The sequence below is a fragment of the Azolla caroliniana genome, unplaced genomic scaffold (assembly GCF_043228905.1).
Source record: "Azolla caroliniana isolate FFs.n. ecotype wild unplaced genomic scaffold, voAzoCaro1.0.p SCAF_16, whole genome shotgun sequence".
In the NCBI taxonomy this organism is placed as follows: Eukaryota; Viridiplantae; Streptophyta; class Polypodiopsida; order Salviniales; family Salviniaceae; genus Azolla; species Azolla caroliniana.
This window is the reverse complement of record NW_028230451.1, coordinates 1,850,084-1,862,952: the sequence shown is the minus strand read 5'-3', so window position 1 is coordinate 1,862,952 and position 12,869 is coordinate 1,850,084. Positions and strand designations below refer to the sequence as shown.

General features: G+C 36.7%; 2 protein-coding genes across 3 annotated transcripts; both read left to right on the top strand.

Annotated features, from left to right (window-relative positions):
* Positions 1–411: 411 nt before the first annotated feature.
* On the top strand, positions 412–3,783 carry LOC147853510 (Rubber elongation factor protein (REF)). Its single transcript, XM_087332608.1, has 4 exons — positions 412–574; positions 1,572–1,796; positions 3,056–3,455; positions 3,557–3,783. The coding sequence occupies exons 1-3, from the start codon at positions 545–547 to the stop codon at positions 3,449–3,451; spliced, it is 651 nt and encodes a 216-aa protein (XP_087188734.1). The 5' UTR covers positions 412–544; the 3' UTR covers positions 3,452–3,455; positions 3,557–3,783.
* Positions 3,784–5,458: 1,675 nt separating this feature from the next.
* LOC147853509 (uncharacterized) lies at positions 5,459–12,215 on the top strand. Of its 2 annotated transcripts, XM_087332377.1 has the most exons (11): positions 5,459–5,590; positions 5,640–5,827; positions 7,271–7,402; positions 7,481–7,702; positions 7,920–8,084; positions 8,243–8,421; positions 8,509–8,604; positions 8,700–8,769; positions 8,842–8,969; positions 9,952–10,068; positions 10,179–12,215. In XM_087332377.1, exons 3-11 carry the CDS (start codon positions 7,366–7,368, stop codon positions 12,066–12,068), a joined length of 2,904 nt encoding a protein of 967 aa, XP_087188503.1. In that variant the 5' UTR covers positions 5,459–5,590; positions 5,640–5,827; positions 7,271–7,365; the 3' UTR covers positions 12,069–12,215. The 2 variants fall into 2 exon arrangements, with proteins under 2 accessions (XP_087188503.1, XP_087188504.1); XM_087332378.1 differs by lacking the exon at positions 5,459–5,590 and having other exon boundaries at positions 5,824–5,842.
* Positions 12,216–12,869: the final 654 nt, after the last annotated feature.

Genomic DNA, 12,869 nt, shown 5'->3' with positions numbered 1-12,869 from the left:
TAAATAAATAAATAAATAAATAAATAAATAAATAAATAAATAAATAAATAAATAAATAAATAAATAAATAAATAAATAAATAAATAAATAAATACAGCCTATATACTCCATACAAAAAGTTAAAAAAAAAAGGAATAAAAGTAAAGAAGGCACGTGTCAGGCTCTTGAGGCTCGTATAGTTTCGTGGGCTCGGGATGTACCGAGCCTAAGGCTCGGAAGCACCAAACTCGTGGCGCGCAAAGTTAAATGGCCTTCCGCACCAACGTGGCAGGTTCGGATGCTCTGGCAGCCGCTGGTCTGGGCCTCCTCCGCCTTTTGGGTGCGCAACGTGCAGGCGCTATCAATGGTTATGTATGTATAGACTAAACTCCTAAAGAAACATTCTCTTCTGCACTTCTTGCTCCCTTTTCATCTTCTTCTTCTCGAACTGTTGTTTGCAGGTACATCTTAGGGTTTTTGCATCCATCGAACCTGTGCAGACATTTTAGAGGCCTTCATCCATCGATCTTTGCGGCTTTCGCTTTCTCCCCATCCCAACCTCCTAATGGCTTCTAACGACTCAGAAGAACAACAGGTAAGCAGAAAGCTCAAATTCTCTCCTTCTTTCTCCACTCTTTGTTGCTCTGTCGATTTTCATCTCTCTCTCTCTCTCTCTCTCTCTGTGCATCTGTTTCTACGTTCACTTAAGAATCTTTTTTGAACCGTGGCCATCTTCGATGCCGATTCCTATTATCATTCCCGGACACTGTATACGTGACAGTCGAGGATACAAATCTTTGCACTTTCTATCTCTTTCGTGTATTTTGGAAGTGTATTGTCGTTTCTTTCCTCTCACAGAGCTTTGTTATCTTTGTCAATTAGATCCTTTTGATACGAAGAAGGCATGTTCGAAATGCTCATTAATCCCCCGGGCGATGAATGGGGGAGAAAATAGTTAATTTCTGTAAATAATATTAAATGTTCCGAACGGCATTTTGGAATTGTCATATCATCTAATTTTTCTTATGATGCTTAGATAATTTGTTTGCTGTCGGACCCAAAACATTTCGTATCTTCTTCTTATTATGACTATAATGAGACCTTTTTCATTCTCACAATGAGCAGTCAAAGCTCAAGGTATTTTGTAGCATTTTCATCTTATGATTCTTAGATCTTATCTTTGCACGCCTAATAGTCAGGATTTAGATCCTGTTATTGCTTTCTGCTTCGTTGTATTAGGATTCTGCATTATCTTTGCAAACCAAACATCTAAGACTACTCAGGATATTCATAGCTTAATCTTATTACGAAACTTAGATATACTTATTATTTCTCAGGAATTTGAACTTTTCATAACTTCTTCTTTGTCGCCCATACTTATTATTATTGTGATGTTTAGACCTCTTTATCTCTTTGCAGACCGAACATCCAAGACTACTCAGGATATTCATAGCTTCATCTTATTACGACACTTAGATTTTCTTATTATCTCTCATGATCGTGAATTTTTCATAGATTCTTTCTTTTCCGTCCATGCTTATGATCGTGATGAAGTTTTGATCGCTTTTTCCTTTCCCTTTTTGTTTTTGAAGACCGAGCAGCAGCAATCAGGGCTCAAATATCTTGGTGTGGCAGAAATAGTTGTTGATAAGGCGACAAAGTACCTTGCTAACGTTTACGAATTTGCAAAGGATAGCTCAGGCCCCCTTAAGCCCGGTGTTCACAGCGTAGAGAGCACTGTGAAAACTGTGGTTGGGCCCGTGTATCAGAAAATAGAAGGCAAACCATATGAAATATTGCTCTTTGTTGACAAAAAGGTAAGAGTATTTGTTTTTATTGTTGGTTGTTGATACATTTCTAGCAAAATGTATGAAATACTTTCTCTTGATTGTTGACAAAAAGGATAACTCTGCGTTTATTTGATGTTTATTTCTGTTTCTTACCCTGTTGATTTGTTTCTAAGAAAAACCATATGAAAATTGCTGTGTTTATATGTTGGCAGAAAGGTAAATCAGTGGTTGTTTCTTTTTGTTTATATGCCCACAGAAAGGTAGGACTTTGTTTGTTTCTGTATGTTATTGTTCTATTTCTGGAGCAGGCTGATTTATTTCTATGCAGATAATATCCGTTCGCATGATCATTCATGGTGTTTTCGTTTTTCGTAAATTTATGTGTTGTGTCTTCTTTCAGTTAAAAGACATCTGATCATGCACTCTTCGTCGCTGTTTGATCAAGTTCCATTTCCATGCATGAAAAGGATAGGAAATTATGAGTTTTTTTTCTTCGGGTTTCAGAATATTTTCTTTTGTTTTTTCTTCCTTTTACTGGATCTATTGGAAATATTTTACAGGAGAGGAACTTGATCCTCAAGCTCCATGTTTACGTTTTGTTGAAGTTACTGCTGTTACTTTCATTTAATCCTGTTGATAGGCAACTATCATTTGCCTTGACTTTTAAAGGCCAGTTTGTCCTTTATTGACTTCTCTGTGAGGAACGTATATATACTGGATTTTCTGAGAGACTCTTGCTCAGGTCCTTGTTATCCTCACATGTTTTCTTGCCATGTCTTATTTTATTGTACATTATGTAGGCCTTCCATTCCTCAAAGTTGTGCTAGTTTCTCGACTTTTCTCACCCCAAAATTTATTATCTCAGGGGAACTTAACCTCCCATTTTAATCAATCTATTGTTATCGATTGTTACTATTGTTTTGCTCTCTAACTCTTTTTGATGTCCCAAGTGTCTGACATTTTGAAGACGTCCAAATAAAATGTCATTATTATTGTTATTTACATCTATATATGCGCATTGTGCCTTATACAGACTGTACTTTTAATTTTATGTTCTCTTGCTTGTTTTTCTAGAGGCAATTTATCAACACAGTTTGACGTTTTGTACATAATGGCTTTTGGATGCTACATGTGTTTAGGCTAGTCATGCTGTTTTAATTGTAGACTATACAAGCATTATATTTTTGATCCACATTATTGTATGTTGCACCATGTTATACATCTATCTATTCGTATATTCTTGAGAAATGCCTTAATGTTGATCTTCTTCCAAGTTGGTTTAACAGGTGGACGATGCAGTAGGAGTGATTGATGGTGTCGTTCCTCAGTCTATCAAAGATAAGTCATTTCAAGCATATGGCATTGCAAAGCAAGTCCCAGAGGCAGTTAAGTCAGTTGTGCTGGACCTTCAGAAGAATGGGTTAGTGGAGACTGCGAAATCCTATTATGCAATCTATGAACCGGTTGCTGAAGAACTCACGTTCACTGCTTGGAAACAGTTCTTGAAACTGCCTTATGCACCCCAGGCCGTGCACTTTGCCGCTCCACCCACGCTCTTTTGTGCTGAAAAGTTCAATCAAATCGTTGAGGGTCTCAAGAGTAATCACGTGCCTCTCTCGGGTTATATCCCAACTCTCCCTGTGGATAAGTTTGAGAAAGCCGTGAATGTGAATGTTGACTAATAAGGTATACAAAACATACATATGTATGCTTACCATGCTTATTGTATATTCTATCTTATTAGTTTTTGGTGTCATTGCATTGAAGTGTTCTTCTCCCTAATGCAGATTCTTCCCAAAGTTTATGGTGTGCTGATTAGAAATTGATTGGTCAAGGATTGGATTTAAATTAAAAGTATTGACTAGTTTCTTTTTTTCTATGCTATATTGAACAAATTCATCTTAGAACAATTGATCTAGTTTAATGCTATTTTGAATACTGTTGTAAATGTCTGCTAATTTGCTATATTGAGTTTGTGATATTATGTTATATAGAGTAAATTGAGCACTTTTTTTTTATCGTTTGTGTTTTCCTCCATTTGCATGTGTAATCCATGGAGAGATTTTAGCAAGTACTTGCAACAAGGATTCTAATATGATCTTTACATACATCAGTGTACAAAAGTCGTGAATTATTAACTATTCCAATCCAGTTTTGTGTTTTGTTTATAGCATTATAGAGAGTATTTAGGCATCTGAAACCAGTATGTCATAATTCTAAAATGGCCTTTTGAAGGTCAAACGAATAGATTTAACTTCTATACTTGTAAAAAAGCTCTCTTTTGAGGGTCGAAATTTCATATTATTGAGATGCTTGTGACTTGTTTCGGCAATTGAATATACTAGAATCCCCAGACTTTAGAAACAAGAGTTGTTTAAAATTTTCTCTATCTATTAGTTTTGCAATGTTCGGTTGGAGTTTAGAAAAGTGATATCATGCAATGGCATGTTTAAAGTTTAAACAACAGCCTTATTTTGTGTACATTTTATTTCTTAGTTATAAGCATTTATAAGCTATTAATGTGTATTGACTTCCAAAGCTTCCAAACAAATCAATTAGCAAAGGTTATTGACTTGCAACTTTGTGACAAGCGTATTCAATCATCTCATGAATGCAATGATACTTGACATCTTCCTCCTACAAAATACCCGTATTCAATCATCTCATGAATGCAATGATACTTGACACCTTCCTCCTACAACGTACCCATACCTGTTGACAACGTCAAGGCCAAATTTCCTTTTGTCCTAATACATAAAAGCATTGTACAATTAATCCTTCAATGCAATAACAATATATTTAATATGCAACGTTGTTGAACAAACTTCAAACATAATTGATTGAATACCATTACAAGTTAAAGACGGATTGCTTCTTTCTCTTAAAAGTAAATAGTCAACTAAGATGTACATTCTCAGCATCGGAAGTTGATATACCCTTACGTGTTATGATATTGTTATATGCCATCATGCCACAATTGAAAGGTAGAACATTGTCTAACCATGACCATAGTATGTAAATCCATTTGTCAATTGGAAAAGCCCTTATTATGAATTGAGGATGTGTTGGCTTTTGGTTGTCTATTGACGTAATTTCCTTTGTCATTTATCATGCATGCCACATCAAAATAGATTGCCAAAGGTGATTCCTTTTTTAATCACATTGTTTGCCAACCAATGATTTTGTGCATATTAGTAAATAGCAACATGGGGTTTTAGTCCATTTTAGAAGAAACCTAGCCAAATGCAAAGCAATAAGCTAATGATATATGTAGATTGGATCTTCATGGGTAAGATCTTACATTACATATCTCAATTGCTTGTTGTCATGGATCTTCACAGGTAATTTGTTCATGTTTTTCACAACCAAAGACTTATTGCAAAACATCAATGTGGATTTCAGATAAGAAACTTAGCTTGTAAACGAATTATTTGTGGCCCACAATAACTTATTCGGTAGAAGAATGCAATGCTCGTCACTTAAATTGCCTAGAAAACATATCATCCATAACTTAGTTTACCGGGGGGTCTGAGGATTAGAGGCGGAGCATAAGCATGGATGTTCGACCAGAAGTCTGACCTTGACTTGACCTAAGGTGTTTGACTTGGGGACCAGGTGACACCGATTTCCGATAGGTTAAAAGGAAGAAAGAGCCCATAATCCTTTCCGGAGGAGGAGAAGAAAACACCGACAGATCAGAGGAATCCATGCTTCTTTTATGTTAAAGAAGACGGAAGACGAAGAAGAAAGAAGGGATAAGTCGAAGAAAGATGAAAAGTAAAGGTGAAATGACAGAAAGAAAGGAGGAATCCACGCTTTATGTTGAAGAAGCCGGAAGCCGGAAGCCTGAAGGAGAAGGAGACGGAGAAGAAAGAAACGAATAAGTCGAAGAAAGAACGAATAACTAAAGGTGAAATGACTGAAAGAAAGGAGGAATCCAGGCTTGTTGCTGTTCAGAAGAAGAAGGAGAAGAAGAAGAAGAAGAAAGAAGAAGAAGAAGAAATCGAAGAAGAAGAAGAAGCACCTAGAACCCTTGGTATCTCATCGTCTTCTTAGAGGTGAGTGATCAACGGGTTCTCTCTATGATCTACCGCTTTTCCCTTGTGTTGAAATAGTATGGGATCTGCCCTAATTTCTTTCACTCTGTATTCCGTTTGATTTAGAGGTTTACTGGAAACTTATTGTAAACAATTTAATACGCACAATTATGGCACATTCACACACACACACACACACATTGTGTGTGTGTGTAGAGAATCTCAACAATCGCTTGATTTGTAAAACGAACCTCACTTCTCTGTTTCACCTGTATAAAAGTGGCATTTATATGCCTGACATCCTATCTATGTACATACACTTCATGCATACATATTACATGCTATAGTCTTGTATCGATGAAGCATAATTTGCTTATAGCATAAGTATAAACAGATTTGTGAAGTTAAAAGGGTCTGGTCATACCTTAATGTTTATCTTATACTGTGAATAAGTGCAAAGAGATTGAATGTCAAGAAAAAAGGGTCCTTCCTTCTTACCATATCATGAAATATGCCTCGTTGGTTAGTTGTTGCAAAGTGCTGATGGAGTGAACTAGATCAGCTGCAAGACGTCTTCTCGTACCCAATCTAACAACTAAAATAGCTAATAAACGTGTTCATGACAGACTTAGTCTATGATATTTAAGCTAATTAATTACTTAACTAGTAAAGAAAACATGAGAAATCTATATACCAACACCACACTCTTATTAACTGGATGAAACTAACCGTGCTCAATGAAGATTAAGCTCAAATACCTAACATGGCAACTTAGGATCTGTGCTTCTAGCTTAAGTTGAAGTCAAGGCTTAATGAAGGTGAGAGAAAGAAAAGAAAAAACTAAAATCAGGCTTAGGATGGAAAGTGAAGACGAAGAGCTAAATACTTATTCAATGGCGTTATGCCTCTTTTACATTTGGGTATTTACATCTTTGTCCTACAGACTTTTCTCAAAAGTTTGTAATAAAAACGGATATTTGACAATTAACACAGACATATACGTACATACTTGCAAATGCATTTGATACGCACATATATAATCTGCCTGAAAAGTAATATATCTCTTTAAACTTCACGTGCTGGAATGCCCTCTGCATTTTCTCGGTTTTTCTTTTCTAGTCATAACATTCATGAACATAATTGTACACATACATAATTCAACGTGCATATGCATATAAATCTTCTCGGAAAACCGGTATGAAGTGATAAGACATCTGCAAGAAATGCGCTGCAGTTTGTTATCCTGTACTAGCTCTAAACCATACATATAGATTAAAGGCCACGTGCATAAGCATGTATACTCTGTACACGCATTATGGAGAAACTCAAATATGCGACCTATGCAGAAACACTTCTAGGGCCCACGTGAAAAAGTAGTGAGATGTCTTCAAAATGTGTAAACATGGCCAAATTGCTTTGTTATCATTTCCCGGTTTATCTCTTTGGTGATTCTTTGTGCCTCAGGAATGGTATAGCTCAGGATATCAGATCGCCATCGGAAGAATTGTCATTATCCACCATTGGACTGTCATTATGTTCGCAAACTAAAAATTGTAGCAATGGATTTTGAGTTTGGCATAGCTGGCAATGAATCATGTAAGTATTTGACATGGATCCACTTCTGTATCTTCTGCTTTCTGTATCTACTTAATTGGCAAATGTTCTACCATACAGGTCTTAGTAGTCTTGCATCAGATTTACCTATGCGAGCAGTTGAAATGGAGTCTCAGAGGCAGTGTGATATAGGAGCATGTGAAAATGAATTAATATGCAAATTTCAGGATTTCCTTCATGACCTTGCTTTTGAACTCCAGCCAGGGGAAGTTGATTATCAAGCAAGGTTGGAAATTCTCAATAATTTGACATCAGCGATGGATAATACAAAGAATTGGCAAGGCAAGTTCCTGAAATTTACAAGGAATTAATACAGTATTTGTATAGATATGTAGCTTTTTCTCCTTGACTAGTTGGATTTGGCCCCTAAGTCTGTGCATACGTTTAAGCATTGATACGAATAAGAAGGAATAATTGGTTGTTGCTTCTTGTGATGTACACACATATTGTGAATTCCGTTTCCTGTGTCAGCTAAAATTGATCCTATGTTTAAATGCAGGATCAAAACTAAATACATTTGGGTCTTTTGAGTACGATTTCTTTTCTCGATGGGCAGATTTGGACCTGTCTTTAGAGCTGTCCAACAGATATGCCTCTGAGCAAATCAGCAAGAAAGAAAAAATCAAAGTTCTACAGCTTTTCTTGAATGATGTGATACGTAGAGGTGCTTCCCTACACTTTGTCACTTGTCTTATTTATTATTATTAATTGGCTTCTGTGTCCATGATATATTGTCTTTATCTCGTCGTGCTAGAGGAGGGAAAACCTTGAAAAAGAGCCAGAGATCAAGCACCTAACCTCATTAGTCTATGCTTTTCCTAGGTCTGGGTCGGAACGCGATATTAGTTGCAGACGCACGTGTGCCAATTATTAGCTTTCAAGATATGCAACATAACATTTCATGTGATGTATCAGTTGAAAATGATGCGGCTGTACTAAAATCACGGTTGCTCCGCTGGATTGGCATGATAGATTCAAGGTGTCGTGATTTGATTTTTCTGGTAAACAATTATTTCTGACATTCCTGAATTAGCTTAGGATACATTCGCTTATGAAGCACATTTTAAATGCAAAAATTACTCTTGTAGGTTAAGTTCTGGGCCAAGGCACATTGCATAAATGATCCAAAGGCGGGCACATTGAACTCATTTGCGTTATGCTTGCTTGTGATCTTCCATTTACAAGTAAGCCATGAAGTGACATTTAAACATTAGAAATTTGGCTTTAGGATCCGACCACGTGAAATTTTCTCAAGTTATGCTGATGATATACATTCCAGACGCGTTCACCACCAATATTACCACCGCTTAATGCCATTTTGGATGAAGATGTTGCTAGACAGTTATTAGGCAAGTATGATAAGTGTTCTTTGCAGATGGTGATGTATTTTTCGAGCGTTATTAAAGTTAATGCGTATTTAGGTGCTCGGAATTGTGTTGATAAGGTTCTGGATGATTGTTTGGAGAAGATCAAGCCATTCATCATACGAAAGTTTGGTGACCAGAATAAAAGCACTGTAGCAGAACTGTTCAAATCTTTTTTCAACCAGGTTTGCTTTGTGTACTTATGCATGCATGGTTCCCTGTTGGTGGGTCTATTTTTTCTTCTTATATTGGTCTTTATCCTTTATTTTATTTATGTTGTGTCTGGAACTCTTAATTTGGGGATGCTGTGTTGAAGTGCTATCACGAGATTCCTTATGTAGTTGGAGCTGTCTGTCTCTCTTTTTGGTTCATTCAGTTAATGTGTCTAAGCTGCATTATTCACTGTTCTTATTCTATGTTTTGCAATATTCATTGTTTGTTCTCAATATTTTAATGTGCATCAGATCCAGCATTTTAGCTGCAATATTCATTGTTCTTATTCCATGTTTTGCAATATTCATTGTTTGTTCTCAATATAAATTAATGTGCATCAGGTCTAGCATTTTAGCTGCAATATTCATTGTTTGTTCTCAATATAAATTAATTTGCATCAGGTCTAGCATTTTAGCTGCAATATTCATTGTTCTTACGCAATGTTCTGCAATATTCATTGCCATACCCATGTATTAGTATGCTATTGGAGCCAGCTTTTAAGCTGCAACACACATTGTTCGTACTCAATGTTTTGCAATGTTTTCTATGATACTCAAACTTCTAATCTGCATTGGATCCAGAAGAGTGAGCTGCCAAGTATGTTTGGTCTTAGCAGTAATTAGAACATGACTACCACTTTGTGGAAATCTGGTTCGAAATCTGTAATAGCTATATGTTATACTACATTAGATCCATTGTGATAATTGCTTGCAGTTAGGAATATAAACATAACAGAAAATGCACTATCCACAAGTTTACGAATAAAGGGGGAGGGTTAGGAAGGAGTGTAAGAGATCTGATCGTAATCTTTATATTCTTTCTATGTTTCTAGACATGATATATAATGATTTCCTAGTCATTTCGTGTTGTAATTTATTTTTGTGTGATTTTATCTCAATCTAGTTGTCTACCAATAATGTAACGTATCACAAAAAAACTGCTGGTTTTTCATAGTTTTCAGTAGTAACAGAATTTTGGAGACAAGGTTTGGCCGTCTGTACTTTCTCGGGAGAATGGGGTGATAGAGACTCAACATGTGCAAAGTGGAGAAGCAAGGGATTTGCAATGACTGTATGTTATCCCTCTACTGCTATTTAACATGCTTTATAATTATTGTTCATCTTTGGTTAAAGTTTCATGATGATTGTTCTCAAGAATACTTTGTTTTGGCATGTGCGTAGGTTGAAGACCCATTTGATCGTGCTGAGAACTGTGCTAGATCTGTACAAGATGCAGAATCTAGTATGATTTTCAAAGCTTTTGAATCCTCAGCTGATAAGCTCTATAATCCGTTGTCAGTTTGTGATCTACCAGGATTGCTTGATGCTATATTTTGCTGGCCTTTAAACATTCAATCTTTGGGTCTACAACATTGGCTCTCACAAGTTCATTCAAAAACAACCGTATATAGAGTCAAAAGAAATACATTTGAGATAACCAGAGCGGTTAAATTGACATCAAACAGCAAATACTCGAAAAATGCTCATAAAGGAAAACCCAAGGAGCTGGTGCCATTTGTAGAAAATCCCATTGAAGAAGAATTGAGGGGGTGCTTGCAGTTGGATAATAATGGAGAAGGTAAAGTAGAGGCCAAGAATGAAATTAGGACAGGTAAAAAGAAAGTAGTTCCACTGACCAGTATAGAGGGTAATTCTGCTGAAGTAAAGAATGTTGCGACAAATCCCATTGAAAAAAATTTCAGTCTGTCCTCACAGCTGAATAATAATGGAGAAGCTAAAATAGAACTACAGAAGAAAGCTAGAAGGCTGAAAGGAAAGGTACTTCCACTGCCCAATGAAGAGGGTAACTCAGCTCAAGTAAAGAAGAGAGTATCTGTGAAGCAAGAGCTTTATGTACTAAAGAAGACGCTTTCAGAAGAAATACGCAAGAATGAGATATTAGAAAACAAGGTCTTTGCAAAAGAACAAGAGCTTGAAAAGTTATTGAAGGGAAAGATGGAATTGGAAGATACTAACTTAGTTCATGAGTTGGATATTACAGGGCTAAAAATAGCAAATGAAGCTCTAAAGAATATGGTAGATGTTGTTACGAAAGATCTTGAAGAACGCGAAAGTGATTTGAAGGAACTTGGGGAGGAAAATATAGACCTCATATCAAAGTTGAAGCTGGAAAAAGTCAAAGTGAAGGCACAGGAGATCACTATTTCTCAACTTGAAAACACAGTGATAGAGTTGGAAACAGTAGTTTCTCAGCTAGAGATGAAGATTACAAATGAAAAGAATCAAAATGGCAAAGAACGAGCAGAAAGGATGAGAGCAATATTGAAAGGAAGGAAAGATACTTCAAGAGATTGTGAATATCCTTATGAAAGGAAGGTAGCTAGTAACCAAACCATTTGTGATGATTTGGACACAGGTTCCGAAAGAGAAATCCTAAGTCTACATAAGCGTAATTCTACGTTGATTGAGATGTCGAAAATGGAAAATAGTGTGCAAAAAGAGGAAATTCGATGCTTTCAACTGCAAACCTTTGGCTTTCTGAATGAGGCAAAATCCGTAAAGGTAGAAAATGTTGGAACAAAAGAGAGATCAGAACCTAACGTAAATGAAGCTAATACATTTCCTGTACTAGTAAGTGCTCAGAAGCTGGGACGTGAGGTTCAAGATAAAAATATAACCACACTTAAAGGCAAGCGGTGCATACAAATGCCACTTCAAGATGGAGGATTATCACCAAAGCCCCCTGGTGCCCACGTAAATAAACAAGGAGCAACTTTCCCAGAGAGTTCAAAGGCCCAGCCGAGGTTTGTCGCTCATAGGGAATTCAAGGAAGCAAGTTACGTAGCGAAGACCCTGACTCATAGTGAGTCCAAGGAAGGAAGCTACTTAGCAAAGACCTTCCCTTCTTTGGATGGGAAGACTGAGCGGGCAGGAGGACCATCGATAAACAAACAAAAGAAAGAAGGTATTGTGAAACCCATGTCGTCTTCGGGTACAAAGTCTGATGAGGCAGGGCATAAAGTGATATACAAGCAAAGACAACGTGTAGTCAAACTCAATCGCACAAATGAACAACAGCGTTCAAATTATGGCACAAGTAGTGGTGTTTGATCAAGAACACTTGTATAACTGATTACTGTATCATAAGTTGTATTTCATTATTGGAGGCTTGTGGTACTGATGAAAGAAGCTATATGGACATTTCATTGTATAATTATGCATTTCTTACCAACTAGTTTGACCATGGGCTTGGAATGATCCATAGTCTTTTGCAAGATGTCCTGATTCTATTTTTGAGCATACACATAATGAAAGGAAAGAGCCAACATGGAGTCTCTCTATTCATAAACATAATGTACACATAATCTGCAAAATCTTTCAGCTCTAGGTATGCTTATTGCTGATCTTGCTTTCATCTCTAGTTGCTGGGAGGAAACTCTGATTGGCCAATTGCTTTACGTGCAGTATGGGGCATGTAGACTGTTCAAGTACCTCAATCTCTATATGAATCCATCATTGAAGAAGTTCATGAAATTATCTTTATAGTGGGGCATGCCATAGAGCTGCCATAGATATGTTGGAAGTATGGATGGTGGCGCTGTTCTAGAATGGCTATAGCTTCATGTCCTTGAGTGGATCTTCAGTCGCTTGAGTTGTAGAGAAGCACTTGTTCGTGCTTGTAAACTAATTCTTAGATATGCTTAGGCATCCATGACTTCACTTTATCCTCTTGATAGGGTCAAGATAGAATGTTGGAGAGTCAACGTGGGTATGTTTCTACAAATGGTTGAGTCATTGCTCATGAAGAGGTAGCATGCATAAGTCCCAACATTCTGTTTCCTCATAAGTTATTTGTTGTGTAATCTCCCAAGGTTTACATTTGTATGAAGTTGTTAATACAATTCTTTACAT

Coding starts and splice junctions, on each gene's coding strand:
- LOC147853510 (XM_087332608.1), top strand. CDS start 545: ATGGCTTCTAACGACTCAGAAGAACAACAG. Junction 575..1,571: donor ACGACTCAGAAGAACAACAG/GTAAGCAGAAAG, acceptor TTGTTTTTGAAG/ACCGAGCAGCAGCAATCAGG. Junction 1,797..3,055: donor TGCTCTTTGTTGACAAAAAG/GTAAGAGTATTT, acceptor TTGGTTTAACAG/GTGGACGATGCAGTAGGAGT.
- LOC147853509 (XM_087332377.1), top strand. CDS start 7,366: ATGGATTTTGAGTTTGGCATAGCTGGCAATGAATCAT. Junction 7,703..7,919: donor TAATACAAAGAATTGGCAAG/GCAAGTTCCTGA, acceptor GTTTAAATGCAG/GATCAAAACTAAATACATTT. Junction 8,970..9,951: donor TCAAATCTTTTTTCAACCAG/GTTTGCTTTGTG, acceptor GGTTTTTCATAG/TTTTCAGTAGTAACAGAATT.